At 39.9% G+C, this 19,127-nt stretch overlaps 1 protein-coding gene across 1 annotated transcript in view; it reads left to right on the forward strand.

The window, feature by feature from the left end:
• The first annotated feature begins 1,015 nt into the window (after positions 1–1,015).
• The window catches only part of gsap (gamma-secretase activating protein), a 28,422-nt gene continuing 10,310 nt past the window's right edge, over positions 1,016–19,127 (forward strand). Inside the window, exons 1-25 of the mRNA XM_054624232.1 lie at positions 1,016–1,303; positions 2,364–2,434; positions 3,340–3,396; positions 3,514–3,583; positions 3,884–3,931; positions 4,030–4,118; positions 4,564–4,633; positions 4,829–4,878; positions 5,231–5,356; positions 5,484–5,540; positions 5,654–5,700; positions 6,014–6,099; positions 6,701–6,778; positions 6,903–6,989; positions 7,228–7,320; positions 7,512–7,680; positions 8,155–8,245; positions 9,769–9,838; positions 11,956–12,035; positions 12,269–12,349; positions 12,741–12,863; positions 13,073–13,128; positions 14,813–14,844; positions 16,700–16,761; positions 18,171–18,266. Of these exons, the coding sequence (XP_054480207.1) occupies positions 1,216–1,303; positions 2,364–2,434; positions 3,340–3,396; positions 3,514–3,583; positions 3,884–3,931; positions 4,030–4,118; positions 4,564–4,633; positions 4,829–4,878; positions 5,231–5,356; positions 5,484–5,540; positions 5,654–5,700; positions 6,014–6,099; positions 6,701–6,778; positions 6,903–6,989; positions 7,228–7,320; positions 7,512–7,680; positions 8,155–8,245; positions 9,769–9,838; positions 11,956–12,035; positions 12,269–12,349; positions 12,741–12,863; positions 13,073–13,128; positions 14,813–14,844; positions 16,700–16,761; positions 18,171–18,266 (1,977 nt within the window). The 5' untranslated portion in view covers positions 1,016–1,215. The remainder of the gene's footprint in view (positions 1,304–2,363; positions 2,435–3,339; positions 3,397–3,513; positions 3,584–3,883; positions 3,932–4,029; positions 4,119–4,563; positions 4,634–4,828; positions 4,879–5,230; positions 5,357–5,483; positions 5,541–5,653; positions 5,701–6,013; positions 6,100–6,700; positions 6,779–6,902; positions 6,990–7,227; positions 7,321–7,511; positions 7,681–8,154; positions 8,246–9,768; positions 9,839–11,955; positions 12,036–12,268; positions 12,350–12,740; positions 12,864–13,072; positions 13,129–14,812; positions 14,845–16,699; positions 16,762–18,170; positions 18,267–19,127) is intronic.

Here is a 19,127-nt window from a genome sequence, read left to right on the forward strand (position 1 = left end):
TTATTTATTACAACTTTTAAATTGTGTGCCATTTTTGGGATTTTTTGTGGGAAAACGGAGAACATGAAATCAGCCAAGTAGCTAATAAACAAAGTTAACGCCTTTTGGGGCCTGCTATGGCACCTTTGGATATGAATTACATTTTTTTTTAACTAAATATGTTGGGTCTGTTTTAGAGCCCTGTGAGAAAGTAAAGTAATAACCAGAGCTCTGTGCAATTATAGTTATAATAGTTTTCTGTCTGTATATATAATATTTCAGTTATTGTGGATTCTTTACTGTTTTTATTGCTTATTTATAATACTTGTTTGTTTTTATCTTATTTTTCTTTTACTATATCTCTTGTTTGCACTATCCTCTATGCTGCTGTAATCCTGTAAATTTCCCCGCTGCGGGACTAATACAGGATTATTTTATTTTATCTTATCTTTGCTTCAATTTCCTCACAGAAGTTAAACTGGGACATGAGCCATTATTATGTGCAGTCTTCAAACCCAGCAGAAGGGGGCAGTGTTGGTCATCAAATGCTGAACAAATAGCAGAAATTACATTATAAACCTAATTTGGGAGTAGATAATTCCAGTCCTTTGAAGTATCTTTTCTCATGTTATTGATATGTTTTAATCTTTATATTCTCGAGGTGAAAATGGTCTGAAACTGGCTTTTTTTTTTAGAGCTAGTCTACATAACAATGCACCTTAAAAGGTTCAAAACTTAAAACCATAAAACTTACCACACACTTTCAATACTTTTATGTAAAGCTCAAAGTGTCAGGCTTCCAGTAAAACACATGTAGCAACAGTTAGTCACCCGTCCGGGCTGATACTGAAGTGCTGAGCTGAGTCGGCACTGATTTAGCGGGACGGTGAGAGATTCCATCCCGCCGGACCGACGCTTTCCTCGGCCTGTGGCAGCGAGTGTCCCGACTGTCTGCTCCATGAGAAGGGCGGAGCTAAACTGCGGGACAAAGTGACATTTCCGCATGTCAATAAAAAAATACGTTTCCCGTAGCCGACAAGAGGAAGAAGAGGGTAATTCCCGTGGATATATGCTTATGTGCTGCTTTCAGTGCCCAAAGTTAACGTGTAGTTTCGGTCACATGATGCCAGCCAGAACAGACACCGTGCCAGCTCTGCAAGGTGTCGCCTCTTCTCAAGGAAACGAACTTTTACTTTTAATTAATTGAAAGCATAAGGAGCTGACAGAGTTGTAAGGATGCTTAAATTAAAGCCAACATTTGACCTGCAGAGGGATGTGGTGTCTGACATCTTCAGGAAAGAGGCGTCGGTCTGCAGGGTGGAAGGTGAGGCGTTCAGGGTCCACGGTCAGCTGGCTGCTCTTTTCTGTGTCAAACTCTTATTTAAATATTGTAAGAATTCAATTGCTTTGACCAAAAAGGGAGCTAACAAAGCTATCTAGAAGTGTCAGGTTTAAGTTCAACCTGCCACTGTTATTACAGAGTCTAGAGTGGATCTAACTGTATTATAAATGTGTGTAAACTGTGCCACATTGCATCACATGCCATACAATGTAACTATCTCGGTGATTATCCAACTACTGTCCTGTAGTTTTGGCTTCAAAAGTAGAAAAATCAGAATCACAAAGTAGTTTACCAATAGATGGCGCTATTTACTTTTCACATTTCCAACTGAATAAAGCAAAGAAAGCAAGTGCATTAATTTAATATCTCGTCATGATTTAAAATGTTCCAATAAAGGAGCAATATTCCTAATTGAAAGATTAACTACAGAAAAAAAAAAAGGTCTAGAAATTATAAATTATTTCATGGATATTCAGAAATAAATAAAGTTGCATGATTCCAACACCTACCACCCTATATTTAATTAGAGAAAGTATAATACGAGTTTAACAGAATTTAAGATTATTTCATTTCCGGTGTATACAATCTCATTACCAGTTACTAACATAAATAAGACTGAAAATAAATACCTTCAAATATCACACTGTTTGTAAGCAAAAAGTTAACTGTAACATTATAAGAAATACATGTACAACACTTTTACTGCATTCTTCCTACCTAGTACACAGACACACCATAACAAATGTGTTGAAGGTAATGCATATGACATTGGTGGTTATGCAGCATCACATCACATAAGCATCACATTATCATAACATTAAGCGGCTCATATACACATTCCTGCTGTATTATTCATCTACACATCTGGACACTTGACGTGTGTAATAGTAAGTTAATATACAGTGGAAACAGACTAAATAATCGTTTAGCATCACACTTAGCATTGTCACCATGAGCAGTGGCAGGGATACTAAACTCTTGTCAGGGCACACAAAGACATGATGAGACGTATGGGCTCATAATAATAATGCTGTGTCTGCAGAATACTCTGGAGCAGTGGACACTAGTATCCTAAACATTGAGAGTGATGGGGGCATCCTTTACTCATGGAAGGTAAGCCCAAAGGGTTGGCACTGCATATCAAGTATTTTCTATATCAAATGTATTCTTTAAATCCAAGTAATCTATGTAATCCTTATTAATCCTCTGTGCCAACCTGCATTGGTCTCACTTCTTTTTACTGCTATTGTCATGTCGTGTGCATTATCTTGTCTTTGTTGCACTTAAACAAGTATGGATTATTAAACAATGTTTGACATGCAAATATACTGCTTATTTGTTTGTTTGTCTTGCTGCAGCGTTACATTTTAGTGTATGTTTTATATAACACTATATGCATGCTGTTTGCAGCTGTATCCTTTATTGAAGTCATAGCGAGTGAAATATTCAAATCCCAGATGCCATTTTCTCCACCATTCATCATCAAATGGACACCACCAAATGAAGAAAAAAAAAAAAAAAAAAAAGCTTTTGTGATCCCTTTTGTGCAGATTTGTCTGTAATTCTGCTTGACATGTTTTGGAAACCTTGGGATCCCTGCTGGAATTTAAAATAAAGTGCTGTGTGCTGAACTGTGTTTCTCTGCACAACATAAATTATTAATGATAGACCCCACTCAAAAGTCTGTGGGTTTAGTAGGTTAAAGACAGTGTGCAGCCTGCAAAGAGGAAATAATCTCGTTTTTTTGTGCAAGGTTCACAGTTTTATTCTGAAACCCAGCGCATGCATAGACTTCTTGATTTTATTTTAAATCTTCTGAACCTCAAAAAGTGGTTAGTCTAGTCAGGATAATACGAAAGGTCAGCCAAGGTAATGAAGAGGTCAAACATGACGTTCCACACATATCAATGTGGTGGAAGACACCATTGGGACAGCAGGTTTACCCGGTCGGGTCAGATTAGGATTATCCATCTCCGTAGCTTGATTCATTTAATGACCTCACTATTCTTCTCTGATAGGGAGCAACAGGGACCACCAGGATTGGGAAATATGACTCCAACACCAATCAGAACAAGGTACAGTGTGTGTGTCCCACGTCACCTTCACTTCAGTGCTGCAGGTTTTGCTTTTTGTGCACGTGTGCGTTCGTGCACGCCAGTTCCCATGTGACTGTGTTTGTTCTCTCCCAATAGCTCCTGTACACATTTGACGAGCAGGTGTGTGTCAGCAGCTGCTCCCTGAACAAGGAGGAGACTCTGTTAGGTGAGCCTCTGTAGTGCACAGATAACGAATTACCGGCAAATTAAACAAATCTGTCATTTGACCCCAAATTTGGGAATTAAGTGAGCGACTGGATTCTGGTTTAATTAGCAGTTTGATATCATTATTATCCTTATTATAATTCAAAGTGGGGATTAAAAGGAACAAGGCAGGGGGGTGCATATTATTAACTGAAATGGTGCCAAATCATAGTTTAGGAAGTGCTGATTTAGTGGAGTCTCTGGATAATACATGTAAATTAAGTCACAAGACACCTTGCCTGTGCTTTTTTCCCCCTCTCAGCTGTGAGTTTGGCACAAAACACCAGAGGAGAGGAGCGCCTCAAACCAAGTAACCCCCTCTTTCTCTCTATTTCATTCACAGACTATGACATCAACCATTCATGTTGCATATTTAAATCTTTTCTTCTCACAATCTTTCTGTCTTAGTATCCAAGTGTCTAACACTCCTGATTGAGATCCATCCCATCAACAACACTAAAGTCCTCAAGGCAGTAGACTGCAGGGTCAAAGTGCAGGTAGAATTTGTGTGTGTGTGTTTGTGTGTGTTTGTGTGTGTCATCGAGCTTTTACTGCAGCCACAAGCTGATGTTGCAGTTTTGGTGCATCTGCGCTAACAGTGTATGAGTGCCATAGACATTTTATTTTGCAAGCTTGCTGAAAGTGTTCTGACCTGTGGTTTCAATTCTCTCTCTTACTCACTTTATCACATTTTATCTTTCTCTTTCCCATAGCTATGTCTTTTTTTTTTTAATCAACAGAGGCATATTATTTATGTATATTAATCAACTGCGGTCCTAACTGTTAGTTGCTTGTCATACTTCCAAACAGCAAAAAATATTGTATGCCAAGAATGTTTAAGGGTTGCATTAAAATATATGAAAAACAGCAAATAGATTTCTCCGTATGGTAACTGTAAACCACCAGATGCTGACTCATGTTTTTTCCTCTGGCTGTCCCTAGTTCCTCAATTCAGAAACTGACAGGAGATCAGTGCTGGAGAGCCACCTGCTGCTGCTGACTGAGGACGGATGTGAGTCTGCGTGCCCTTATGCTAGTCTGCCAGTGCGGGCTATGATTCTTTAATTTGTAACGAAACAGATCATCAAATTCAGAGATTTATACATAATCTGTCTTTGTACATTTGGAGAGGAAACTCCATCATTCTCCGGGGAAAACACTACATTGGATATAATTGTATTTATGCATATCTTTCTGTGCATTTCAGATTTGGATCTCTATCACGTTCTGCTGACAAAACAGGAAGGTTATAGAGTGGTACGTTGGACTCAACAGCCACCACATTGCTCACTTTAGCCAGCTTTTCCTTTTTTTTTATTGAAGGAAACATCTGTGGTTAGTTCCCACAGTTTAACTATAAATTGCACTGAGGGATTTTCTGGTTTGTGGGCTCTGTGCAAAGGTATAAATTCTGCACATATCTCGTAATTGATCAGGAAAAAAGGGTTGGAACGTATTTACATAATCCTGTGCAAAGAGTATACATGGTTTGGACCTCGTTCTCACACCATAAACTATACTGTGTCTCTCTCTGGCCCCTCTGGGGAGCTTTGCATTAAGAATTCAGTGAGTCCACAAAGCTGAATATCAATGTGTTTGTGTGAACCAGGTGATGGCAAATCCTGAGCGTCTGTCCAAAATGACAGAGAGAATAGTGGAGGACTTCTGCTGGGCCCAGTGGGACGGACACACACAAAGAATCTATTATGTCACTCATAATTTGACGCACACACAGGCATGTACAACTGTACTGGTGCATTGAGTGCATCCAAAGACAGCTTTATTCAGCACACAACTAATTTACTTTAGACTTCAGGTACACTGAATTGTAACACAAGATCTGTATTGTGTGTGTTTCACAGGACAAGTACCTGATGCGATGTGTTCAGTTCTACCCCAACCATAACTGTGAAACTGTGGTACGTCATCTCTGTCTTTTGATTTAATAAATTACTTGTCTTGTGCACATTTTTTTAACCTTATATTAATATTATAACATACAACTGATTTGCTTTATATCACTGTCCCACAGTTGGAACTCCCATTAGAGTTGCCTGCTAATTCTTTCCGCACAGTCAGGTAAGGCAACAACTACAAGTACAGTATAAATATAGAAATAGAGTATCTCAGCAGGTAGTTCATTCTATATTCTGTATTCCTTTGAATGATATTGACATGTCCCTGTAAACATAGACACAAAAATGTATACCTGTACACTTCCTGTACTGTTCAACTATTAGTTTGCTGTACACTTTCCTAATTTCTATGGTTTGAAAAGACTCCAAATATTCTGATACAGTTTACTGTGTGTGTGTGTGTGTGTGTGTGTGTGTGTGTGTGTGTGTGTGTGTGTGTGTGTGTGTGTGTGTGTGTGTGTGTGTGTGTCCAACAGATTTGTAAATTTGGGTTTCGACCATTATCACACGGAGAGACCAGAGCAGGAGCCCGTTAGGATGAAAGTGTTCACAAACAAAATAGGTAACACATCCACACATGCACATGCTTTCATGAACTTTAGTGTTCTCACACATATATTTCCTCAAACTCAACAGATGTACATGAACTAACCTTCCAGTTACATGACTAATTATCTATGCTTGTGTGTGTTTTGCATTTCTCTCAGAAGCTATGTTACAATCTGCAGCACATAATTATCAATCTCAGTCACGATACGATGATCAAAAGATTGTTTGAAGAGTTTTAATTAAAAATGAGGTGCTGACCAATAAATATCAGGTTCATTTTTGTCATGTATTGTGTTTTGTAATTGCTTAAATGATTAAATGACTGCATTCAAATTTATTTTTACATTTTTATTTATCCATCAAATTGTTGATTGTATCTTTGATTTCTGTATCAATCCCCCATCCCTTTTCCTGTCCTCTTACTGGTTGGTATGCCTTTCAAAATGTATTAATGTTAGGTATTAATATGTGAACTGATTTTACATCCAAATGTATCACAACTGATTGAATTTCTCATTGATTATCGTAAATATTGCCATGGATGTGCATGATCCATTATTGATGTCACCTACTGTGTGGTCCATAACTACTCTGTCCCTGTTGTTTGTTTTCAGGAAGCATGTGTGTTTGCTACAGCCAACCTCTAAAAGACAAACAGGAACTGATCTACAAGGTGGTTTTAGTCCAAAAAGGTGTGTATGCTATCTAATGCTGTCCTGGCAAAGAACACCTCATTTTTATTACAGTCCCATTTCCTATGTTATGTTTTTGTCTATAGCACAGGGTGACAAGTTTGGATTTTCTCATTTCCTGCAGACTGCAGCAAGACGTTCAGAGTATCTCTGGGCAGCGAGCAGCCGCCACAGAAAGCCACACAGCTCCATCCGCTCTTCATCCCGATAGGTCATTGCACACACAGAGATGTCAAACAGTCGTACACGCACCTCAGGATCGTTGTAAATTCAACTCAAGCGTGTGACTGTTTAAGGCTGACTGCCAAACATGCATTCTTACCCTTTTGCATTCAAACCAAACAAATACGGATGAGTGAATTTATCCTCATGCAAGTAACAAAGGTCTGATGTGCATACAGCATACCGATAAAAAATAGTAGTGATGCTGTTTTTTTGTTTTCATGTAGGTTACCACATCCTGGTGTATCTGCAGGGCTATTTCCTCCATTGTATCAACACCAGGCAGCAGGAGATGCTCTGTCACTCCCTTTTTCTCTCAGGTAAAACAAATCAGTTCTGAGCTGAGTGATGGCTGTGGAGCAGTTTGTTTACCTGCTGAATCAGCTACAGTACATGCTCCTATTTTGTCCAGAAATGTTTGTTTTGCTTAAAACATAGAGCCTGTACAAACACAGAGATTTAATTGCTATTTGTTCATAGAAGTAGTCTTATTCTCCCTCTGTCCCTCTAGGTCCTGACGTGGACTTGGAACTGCTGTGTCAGTCAGATGACATCACAGTGTTGCATGCAGAGGAAGAGCCCAGTGGTAGTCTGCTGGACCTGGCCAGAGGGAAGATCTACACTGCTGAGCTGAGCCCTGCCTTCCTGCTGAAGATACTGCGGTCGGACACTCCCTCTAGGTGAGCATGATTCATAGCATTTTGTGGAATTGAAGGATTCGTGCATTTTGGGGGTTGTTATTTATATACATGGAGGCCTCCTCTAAGTATATACATTGAGAGCAGAGGGGAATATAGGTAGGCAGAAGGCAGACAGGTGGAAAGGGGACAATATTTTTTTGTTATTTTTGTGCACATACACCTGCAGAGTATTTCTGGAATAAATGGAAGAACAGCTTTAGCTTGAATCATGGCCAGCAGATTGGATTCAAACATCCAGCTCAACAACAGTGCATCAGTGACCCCTTGTTCAATTTAATTCTCGCATTGACAATATTCCTGTCCTATTCATTCATTTATTCACTCCACTTTCAAACAGCACATACATCACAGTGCGGCACCTGACTGTTGGCTGTCTGCCTGTGCTGTGTCTCTGTGTTAGTATATGCTTATGTTGTATAAAAGTAAATTTGCTGTATGTCACTGCTTTCCAAGGTGTCCCAGCAGTAAGGCTGACCCTCAGCGCCTGGCCGCCCTCCACTGCCTGCTGGTTTACATGGGAAATGACCCAAACCTGGAGCTGAAGGTACGGTGAAGGCAGGACAAATGTATTGACATTTAAAGCAAATATACTGAGGTTTTGTGTCAAAGTCAAAGACGTAACAAACCATCTGGACCCACAGAACTTGATGCACTTACAACCAGAATTGCATTTCTATATAACAAAATGTCATTATTTATTTGTAGAACATAGTAATTAAAAAAACTTGAAGGGAGCAACTAAATAAAGATACAAGAGAAGGATAAAAAAAAGCAGAAAAATAGTAAATAAGATAAAATAAGATAATCCTTTATTAGTCCCGCAGCGGGGAAATCTGACAAAGAATGCAGTCATCTCACCTTAAATAAAATAAACATGGTTACGTCACTGTAAGGTGCATTCCCTCGAAGAAAATGAACAGCTAAGTATAAATAAATAAATAAAGGTGGAGAAGGAGGCTTCTCTGTGTGAATTCAGGAGGCGTCATTCTTGAGTTGAAGGTGAGCAGATGCTGTGATAAAACATGAGAGGAGAGAAGACAAGTGGACAGAGATCAAACAGAGTCCAACGGAGACAGAATTGTGTTTGAGCGCTGACCATGACTCAGACTCTGTTAGTTCACCTAAATTAAGATGTTCCTGCTGCTCTGATAGATTGTAATAAATTATTTCTTTAGATGTTAAATGACTCGCCAGCTTTATTAGTGCGGCTAACCCTGAGGAATTGGAATTGGAACTTTTGTATTCTTGGTGGCCACCTTTATTAAAGTAATAGTTTTAATAAAGGTGATTGCTTGTTTATATTTTTGTTTGTTTGTTTTTTTGTAACTTTTAGAGACTGCTGTGCAACATTAGTTCATCTACTCCTACCTTTGCTTCCTTTTTCTTCCTCCCCACCCAATTGTTATACAGTATTGCTTTTTCTGGACTCCCACTGACTTTGGAAAATAGATATCTTTTCAAACAGCAGAGAAAGGGGCAACATAAAATGAGTTTTTTACTCTGATGCACTGTGGCTGGGAGATTCGCATGGATTCTTTGAGGACATCATTTATTTTTCATGTTTTTTTTTATTTGACAAATGAAAGTGTAGAAATAGGGGTGAGAGAGAGAGAGAGAGTGGGGTGTGACATGCAGTTATATGTTATGCGGTTACAAGGCGCCCCATTTTTCATGTTCTGTAATGTTATCATCAGTATGCACATTATCCCAAAAAGTACCTACAACTGTTTCATAACCAAACAAGATAAATACTACCCACAGACTTTTTTCAGGAGGGTGGCTTAAAGAGACAGGCGCTAAAACGGAGCATTGCAGACAGAAGCTGACCTCTAATTATATTCCGACAGACAGTATGAGAAAAATAATGTGTTTTTCGAACATTAAAGCATGTAAACATGTTCTAGTTGAAAACCAAAATACAAGCATGAACCTTAAAATGTGCATGATATGTCCCCTTTAAAGGACAGAAAATAAACTAAGTAGATTGAAAGCCGACCATGTTGTTCAGCTATCATGTTGCACTCCCACCACATTTACATCTCTTATTTGTTTCTATCCTGCCTCTAGATCATCGAATGGCTGTGTGACAACATGAACGCCTTCGAATCCTTTGATCAGATCCAGGAGTTCATTCTAGGTCAGTGGCAGCTGAACCATGGGGACGCTAGTTTCCTGAGTTTCACTTCTTCTTCCGTTTACAGTCAAGCTGCTCTCGTGCCTTTTTTAGGTCTTCTTCTGCCCCAGGTTTCTAGACTGCTTACATCCTGTCTACACAAAACTGAATTATTTTATCAACAATGTTTGCCTCGTAAAACTCTTTTCTCAGACTTTTGCCAGGTGTCCAAAGCTGGTATGGAGAGTCAGAACTAGGGACTGTAGAGACTTGTAGCTTGCACAAAACATGGTTAAGTCCTTGTAAACACACAGCAACACATTTGAATGTCCCACAATGTCTGTCTGAAGAAAATAGAACAGTACACCGTATTCATTGCATAGTTAAGACAACAGTCATCACCTAGAGAGTAGATGATCACATTAGATGTTGGAGCACCTGCCGCATACATTTGCATAGTTTTGCTGAAGCTACTTTAACTTGCTCTAAGATACAGAGTTCATATTGATACAGGTGTTACTGCACAGTAGACAATGAGGTCAACAATTACGTTGACCTCATTAATAATACATGAGTAACCTGTGCTCACTAATATATCATATTGATAGTGGTGAGACCAGAAACAGGCAAACTGATTAAAGGGAGCCAGAGCCTTGTTTGTGGGCCCTTTTCCCAAGTCACTGTGTAATACAATCAGTTATATTGTTCTAAAATACAATATAGAAATAGACATAAGTATGCCAACTGAATCCCAAAAATATCCGGGCACAAGTCCACAGCTCATCATTTTAGCCTTGTATAATATTATAATGATATTCTTATAATATCTCTGTCAGGACTTAGAACATATTTGGCATAGTTTAGGAACTAAGAGTGAGCTTAGAATACTGTACCAGGTAAAGTACTACAATCTAGCATGTCATTTCTAATTTCCCTTTACGATTTTGCACTGTTGTTCTTTAATCTGTTGGCGTACCCAACATCATCTCATTTTATCTTATCTCATTCATATTATATGAAAACAAATATGTTCTAAATACATAGCTTCTCAACAGTGAGTTGTTGTTTTTTTCATATGATATCAGTATATGATAGTGACTGTACGCTCCAAAGCCGGATCACCACATTCAGCCCGGTGTTACTGGCCTTTATATGGAGTTTAGAAACAAAAGGTCACACAAAGCAGTAATCCGCACGATAAGCCACCAAAGGACAACGACATCGATATCCTTTCAGTACCAAGGAGAGCGCACGCCACGGATCTAAATTCATCAATAAACAAGATTTTACTCTGTAAACAAAACGACCATTGCTCACCATCGACAATTTGACTACAGCGTGAACAACATCAGCAGTATTGCTGGCTTATCCCTCATGCTAAAATTAGGAGAGCGCTTTTGCAGCCCATAAATCCCCCACAATAATCTACGGTGTCTCTGTTACTCTGTCACTCACAAACAGAGATACGCACATAAAAATATATGTATATATTCATTTTACTCAGCGCTGTGTGTTTGTCAAAGATGCCTGGTTCAACGAAAAGCTAGAAAAAAACGCACACACATTCTCTGAGCCGTAGCACAGTATTCCTGCCTGTGCTAATTCAAAACCTCAAACGCACATTATTCTGCAATTTATGTAACCTACTCATGTGTGTCGAACTACATTCACTACAAAATTAAGCATATTTGAAAACAAAGGTCACAGGGCCTCTTCAAAGGGGTACCAGGCAGACAACCCTGCAGGAACACCTTAATGCCACCAAAATAGAAGGTACAGGAGCATGAAGTTTGCAAAGCCTTGTATGCCTTGTAGTTATTCTATGATAATATATCACTATCAATAATCCATGGCTTCGCTGCCTTTTGGCTAAAATCAAGAATAGTCCTGCAGCCCGAGGCTCTTAAATACTTAGAATGTAATAAATGCAAAGATCAAATGTCATGCATATACCTCTATGTATATAACGATCAAAATAAAGTTTAAAATAAGAATTGTGCATAACTGTGATAAATAAAATAAGAGTCTGACTCTCTCTCTCTCTCTCTCTCTCTCTCTCTCGCTCTCTTGCACACACACACACACACACACACACACACACACACACACACACACACACACACACACACACACACAAACAGCCTCTTTGTACAGAATAAGCTATGAGAAGTCTCTCAGCCTGGACAAAGTCCTGCCTTACTCCTCTGTTCTCGACAAGAAGGTACCACACACACACACTTACACATACACAAGTACGTACACTCTCATACATACAAGTCAGCATGCATAGAAAAAATAAAAGATAAACTGGAAACCATATATGTGTATATGAATGCGAAATCAGAACACACTTGCAGTTCTATTTCTTTCTTTTTGCCTTGAGTAGTACACAAACACACGCACACACACAGACACACACACGCACACACTTTAGTCTGCCTTTGTCTGTTCTAGGAGTTACCAGCGTGTCTGTTGGAGGTCCCTGGTGTGTTGTGCACCACTGAGCTGCATATTGAACCTGTGTTCAAAGGCAAGGTAACGACATAAATTTTTAAACACATGTATTACATTAATACTGAAAAAAAAATAAAAAAGTTGTTATTGAGCTCTGAGAGTCTGACTGTCTACTCCGTTTCCTGAGTCAGTTAATAAAACGTGCCCTGTAGGTGATGTGATTAAATGGAGACAATGAGTGTTTGTTACATAACATGTTGTACACACTCTAGGCGCACGTATGATGCGATGTTGGGAAATGAATGCTGCTGACTGCATTCTGACATTCAAAAAGACATTTATATGTAAAACAGTGTGATTTTATTTTGCTGTGTCTACTTCTGTGCAATTTGCACGCAATCTTCCCTCAAATGGTTTGCAGCATCGTCCTTGCTGTGTCACTGTGGTGGTGTGGTTGTTTGTGTGTGTGCAGGCCAGAAGTCTCCAGGGATTCTGGACAGAGCTGCAGTGGAACACAGAGAGGACAAAATATCTGGATTCTGTTCCCAACCCCAGATACAGAACCTCACACATACAAGCCGACTGGGAGAAACTGGTGAGTGTGTGTTTGTGCATGGGAGTAAACAAAAAACCTCCCATGCATTAAAATGAACACAAATCGCAATTACCATACTGGAAGTTAAATTGATTGATGGTAATTGTTTGAACATGATTGTCGGAAAGATTGCTCTGCATACCTGTGGGTCTTTGCTAAACAAGGAGACCATGTTTTCAGCCCTCCCATGATGGTGTTGCTCGTTTCAGAAATCCGAGAGGAGACCATCCAGCCACTGCAATCAGATGGAGGCGAACACAAAGAAGTAGGTCTGCCTCCTTTGTTAAAAAAAACAACACATCACTACAGACAGAGAGGACCGCATGACTGCCCCTCTGCACGGTGTTTGATTCACTGTTGTCAAAAAAAAAAGGGGGTTGAAAAAGTATGCAATTTGTGCACTTTATAAACCAACTGTTGCTACAAAACTGCTACTCAAGTTCAGCTATACTCGCACAATACAAAGATTTTCACTGGAGAGGTAGAAAATACACTGAGCTGTATCCATCCTTTATTATTGTCAGTTAATCCCATAATGAGATCGAAACCACCAATGCTTTACTCCACTTCTCAATACATTGTGACGTCCTCAGCGCCCTGGTTCCTACTAAAGATTGAAATCTTTAAAAATGGGTTTCATTTAAAACAGATGGGCACTGTAGTTTACGCTAATCTTACTCATACTGAAGGGAATTTGTTGGGGATCATTTTACAGATGTAAATAATGCACATTTGTTGCTCTAAAGAGTATTTATAGCAGCGGGGCAGTGAATGTGGGATTGACTTAAAATAAACTACAATGACCATGTTCATCATAATGAAGGAACATGCCCCTCAGTGCAACGGTGTTTGTTTTAATAGTGTTTTTGAAAACATGAAGCTCTATGGAACGGAGGAATAAGAAACATTAAGCTCTGACTTTAGAGACTATATGTGTTCGTAGAATCAATTCATTATTGGTTTGGGGCTTTTCATGGGCTTTTTTTTTCAGTTACAAAAATACAGAATATCAACAGCATTAGCCCTTTAACTGTGCTGATGTTCATTCACACCAAAAATGTGCTTAAATTATTAAGTCGTCTCCCAGCTCAGTTAGGCTTGGAAGCATAATCAATCAGTTGAAGAATGAAACATAATACAATAAAGATGTGAAATAAGTTTAAAAGTACTTAGGGGTCTTTTCTCTTGATACATTAGTTAAACTCCCTTACTTCCCGAACAAAAAATTATCAGATCATTTGATGCATCCCGTCTGGACCCTAAATAAAATGAATTCCCTTATTTTCATGCCCTTTTGGCAGCCTTGATCGATGTGCTATTCTTCGCAAGGCAGAGTGAATATAAATGTGCACCAGGAGTTCAGTTTCCATAATCCAAGTCAGTGTAAAAACACTGAATATAGAGAACAAAAAACGTCTGTTCTCTGTCTGCACACCATGTAAATGTCACAGTGTAATTACGTGAGATCTTACTTCTGCTGCAGAGGCGTTGCTCTCTTTGAAATGGACTGTCTTAACACTTTCACTTCTGGTTGAACTATCTATCTACAAAAGTACACAAAACTATCCCCTTTCATTTGAAATACCTTAGAAATGAGAGTACAGCTGGAGCCCCCCAACAGTTTATGATCATGTGACTTGATGATGGGCATCTAGCTGTTTGCACAACTGATGTTATACATGCTTTGAATTAATTATAACTCTGTTCTGTTTGTACTAGGGTTCAAACCAAAAGCCTTTTGGTTCATAGTTAACTTATCTTCCTCCAGGCCAAACTCCAGCGCCTGCACACAAACTTTGTGCTTTTATATTTTTGATATATTTTTGCTGCAGACTGCAGCAGTGAAGCATTATAGTGCCTTGGCTTACACCGCAAAAAAAGTAAGACTCTTATTATAATGCTAGCTGGAGGGATTGTTTTCACACAAAGCTTTTCTTCTTATTTTGTAGAGTTCTATCAATGGTGGACACCTGGTGTCTTGGTAAGACGGCATGAACACACACATACACTCGCAAACATAAATCTATAGATGCAACACACACAGGCACACACACACACACACACACATCCACGGGTACACAGACACACAATGCAGGGGAGTGTGAATGTCATAAATAACAACAAAAAACCTTGGCTTATAATGGAGCTCAAAACTGTGTGTGTGTGTGTTTGTGTGTTCTTCTGGGGTCGCATTCTTCATGCCCACTAGAGAATTCAACTAAACAGAACCACCACACTAATTTATCTTGGAGGGAAGTTGAGAAAAAAAAAAAGGTTGAGAGAAAGAGGATGAGAAGTGAGAGAGTGAAGGGGAATTTTAAAAGAGCAGAGCATTATATAACGGAGGGGATTTTGTTACCCCCTTCACCTCTCTCCCTTCTCTCTCTGTCTCTGTCTCTCATGAATGCAGTGCAGATGTTTTGTGTCAACCACAACATGGACCTTCCTTCACCTCAGTTAATTCTCACGGATGATCTCATACATTCACAGCCTCCCTCAGATTCACTTGTCAGACACACTCTCTGCATCACGTTGACACAGACGATAGCGTTCATGTAAAAAGCTGCCTTACTGATTTCAAACGGGTTATTAATCTGTTTCCAATCCCTGAGGCTTTCTTGATCATTCTGATTTTCTCATTCTGCTGTTTACAATTACTACAAAGTCCTAGAAAGTCCCCTAGACACGTTAGATTTATTTTATGACTTTTGCAAGGTCTGCGGAGGAAATCGCGGTAAATAAAGTGCGTACGAGTCTTGGGGTCACCAAAGTTATTGGTATTCATCTTGAGGGGAACATGAGCATCTGTTCCAATTTTCATGGATACATTTAGCTAAAAACTAAAAAGGTCAACTTCATGTTGGCACTAAAGGAGAAGTCATGGGATCTTCAAAGTCAGATATAAATTGCCTAGAAATTTTGTACCAATCGGTCCGGTAGATGTTGACATATTTCACTGGATTTAGTGAAAACCTTTACCTCCTGGTGGCGCTAGATGGAAAGTCAGAGGATCAACAGAGCCATTAGGATTCATCCTCTGAGCACCATAGATATCTGCACCACATTTACCAGCGATCCATCCCTAAGTTGTTATTTTGAGACCAAAGTGGTAGACTGACAGACAGACCTCCAGGAAGGCCATCCCTAGAGCCAAGCTGATAGCACGGCTAGAAATGCCAGTCACAATGTCCAAAAGTCCAAATTGTCAACTTTGAGCAAACCCAAAAAGATCACATTGACAATAATATTTAATATTTCAGCAATTCTTTAAGTTTGATGAATGAGCGCACCTTGTAACGGAGAGTCACATGGTCAATAAGTGTATGTATGTGTGTGTCCATTGGCGTGAAAAGCTCAGAATAAGAACATCAACCAGTTGTCTAAGATATGTAAATTCAACATAATTGCAACATATTCCACTGTAACGTCAAAACGCCAGCTTCTAGCTGGAGCATGGTCCAGTTTTGTGTGGCTGATAAAAAAACAATTTAAACACACACTCACACAGGACACAGAAGGATTGCAGCCATAACCCCCAGTCACCCTAAAGGAGTCCATTAATGTCCTCTATCTTTATTAAGGCCATAAACAAGCCGGAGTTTAGGTTTCATCCATTCCTACCGATGGCTTCTTTAATAATGTTACTGCACTGACACACTTGAGGCTACCTGTAGTGTTCAGTCTAGCATGGATGCAGCATCAAAGGTTTCTTCAAACGTCTCTTTTATGTGCAAGTTCCCACTGTTGCCTGGTCTCTCTCTCTCTCTCTCTCTCTCTCTCTCTCTCTCTCTCTCTCTCTCTCTCTCTCTCTCTCTCTCTCTCTCTCTCTCTCCTAGATAAGAAGCTGGTGCCACTTTTCCAGGAGGAGGACCCTCAACAGAGGGCGCTCATAGGCCTGGTGAGAGACAGAGCAGCTGAAACCTTTCAATGGCTGCAACACGCACACACACGCACAATGCTAAAAGTAGCTTGCTCGTGGCTTGGGCTACAAGCTAAGTTTCGATAAAGGGAAAATCAAAATGCAAGGCAAACATATGCTTCCAAATGGTTTAAGGGAAGGCTCTTTCTTTTTCCAAATCTTTGATAAATTGGGTCACTGGCTTTGAACCAGGGAGGATGTCGCATTGATGGAATCGATTGTAAAAGGGTTGAAAATACCTTGAGTTGACAAGTTAGCACTAAATTCAGTGAATTTGGGTTCCATTACCCCCGAATGATGAACCTTAGCTGATATGAGGCATCCATGTTGGATTAGCTTTCAGGCTTTTTCTGTATTATTAAACTCAAAGTCGGTTGTATCAAAACCATCAGAAAAACATGGTCCCATTATACAATTTACACTCAGCTCTGCATTCACATACCTATCGCCCTTTGAGATAACACGTCGACTTTGACGTCCTTTTTTTAAGTGTGAATAATTGTGTTTCGTGTGTCTTTTTCCTCTCCACTGACACTCACTGAAGTAGATGAGGCAAAGTGGGGAAAAAAGTGTCTGCATGGTAAAGTTCTTCATTGTTAAATTCCTTCCGTAGATGCATTGAGCATCCCCGATTTGTCGACATACAACAGTTTACCAGCCCCTGGAGGTGGATTCTTCCTCTTACATGTGTTGATGTATAGACCACTAAAGATCCACAGCGAAATGCTGACAGCAGATCATTTCCCACCATAGTCATCTTTTAAGGTGAAACTTCCGTTACGCTTCAGATGAGTCAACACTTTAAAGAAGGGGCATCTTGAGGTCGCTGTCCTGTTTTATTTTTTTTACTGTACGCTGTTTGATGGACATTTTCATATCTTCCAGTTTTCCCCGTGCTCAGCATAGTTTTTTAAAGAGTAGATTCAATTTAATGGAGTTCAGGCGAGATGCTAGCAGTCTCTTAGCTATTCTTAGAACGACCCAGTCCTCCTGCCTTTCTCTCTTTAATCCCTCCATCATTCTTTTACCCCTCCCTCTCTTACCTCTTCTTTCCTATCACTCCTTCTTTCTCCTTCCTCATTCCCTTTTCCTCCCTGAAGGATATCAGGTCATTCTGTCAACTGTTTGTAGTCTCATTTTATGTACTTTTCCACCTCTCACATCCACAGGTCTCCTCTCTTCCCTCTTTTCTTCTCCTCTTCATGGTTAAATCAATTTTGGGACACTGTAGTTGAGGGAAAAAGTCGAGCTGAACTCATTTTGACACTGCTGAGTGCATAGCAAAGTATTCCAAAAAAACTCCACACAAACAACATTTACTCCAGGCTGCGTACGTATACGTACACACACACAGAAAAAATAATCAGTGTGTTTTTTTTACATTGCAGACGGTTGACAAGCTCCGAGAGCATCTCAACATACACCTGCCTCGTATGGGGAAGAAGAAGATCGACTCGCTGGTCGTCAACTATGTAGCCAAACTGGTTGGTACACTGCATGTGTGTGTGTGTGTGTGTGTATGTGTGTTGGACAGTTAAAGAGAGGTCCAGGATCCGCGTATACTCCTGTGAACCCTTTTTATTTAGAGGTGCATCGTTCTCTCGAGTTATGTTTATTTAATGTTTGCCCTTACTCTTTTTCGGCAAGGTTAAGTGGCGGCGAGTTCTCCACTTTAGTTAAATGCTTTGACAGATTGATGTGTGCTCCTCAGATTAGAGAGAGTTGCTGGAAGCCATCAGGTCGCTGCTTTAGTCCTCTAGAACAAACTGTTCTCAGGTTTAAGACATGTCTCCTCAACCACTCAGGGACTTTTTTTTTTGGGGACGGGGTAACACAATGTGTATCCTATATATTTCTACGCGTGAATATCACTACGCCCCTCTTATCCACCCCAAAGAGCGGCAGGTGGGATCTGCATAAGCGAGTGGAAAGACGTTACCACTCTCCGCCTCAGTTCCCTATAGAGGTACTTGGTTCTGTAAAAGTCAGTCTTTAGTATTCCTGGGAGGTAAATCCCTTCACAGCTAGGAGCCGCTGAAAGCAGACATAGAGCATATATCAACACAAAGGTATTAAATCAGGCCAAGGGCAAGGCTGGAATTGAATAGAAAGCAGGGGAAGCGCCACGTTTCGGGACTTTATGGAATTGCAAATGACAAAGTAACAAAGACAAAACAAATCCCGCCTGCTCTCAGCTGGATAGGTCGGTGGCTCCGCTCCGTACGACAGGCTTATGAGTTCTTACCTGCGCCTTCAGACTCCAAATGAAAGTGATAGAAGAAGACACGTCTGTGATCGTTTTGGCATCCTGGCGAACGTGGCTATCATTGAATTTATTCAGAGGA

This window comes from Anoplopoma fimbria, chromosome 23 (assembly GCF_027596085.1).
Source record: "Anoplopoma fimbria isolate UVic2021 breed Golden Eagle Sablefish chromosome 23, Afim_UVic_2022, whole genome shotgun sequence".
Lineage (NCBI taxonomy): Eukaryota > Metazoa > Chordata > Actinopteri > Perciformes > Anoplopomatidae > Anoplopoma > Anoplopoma fimbria.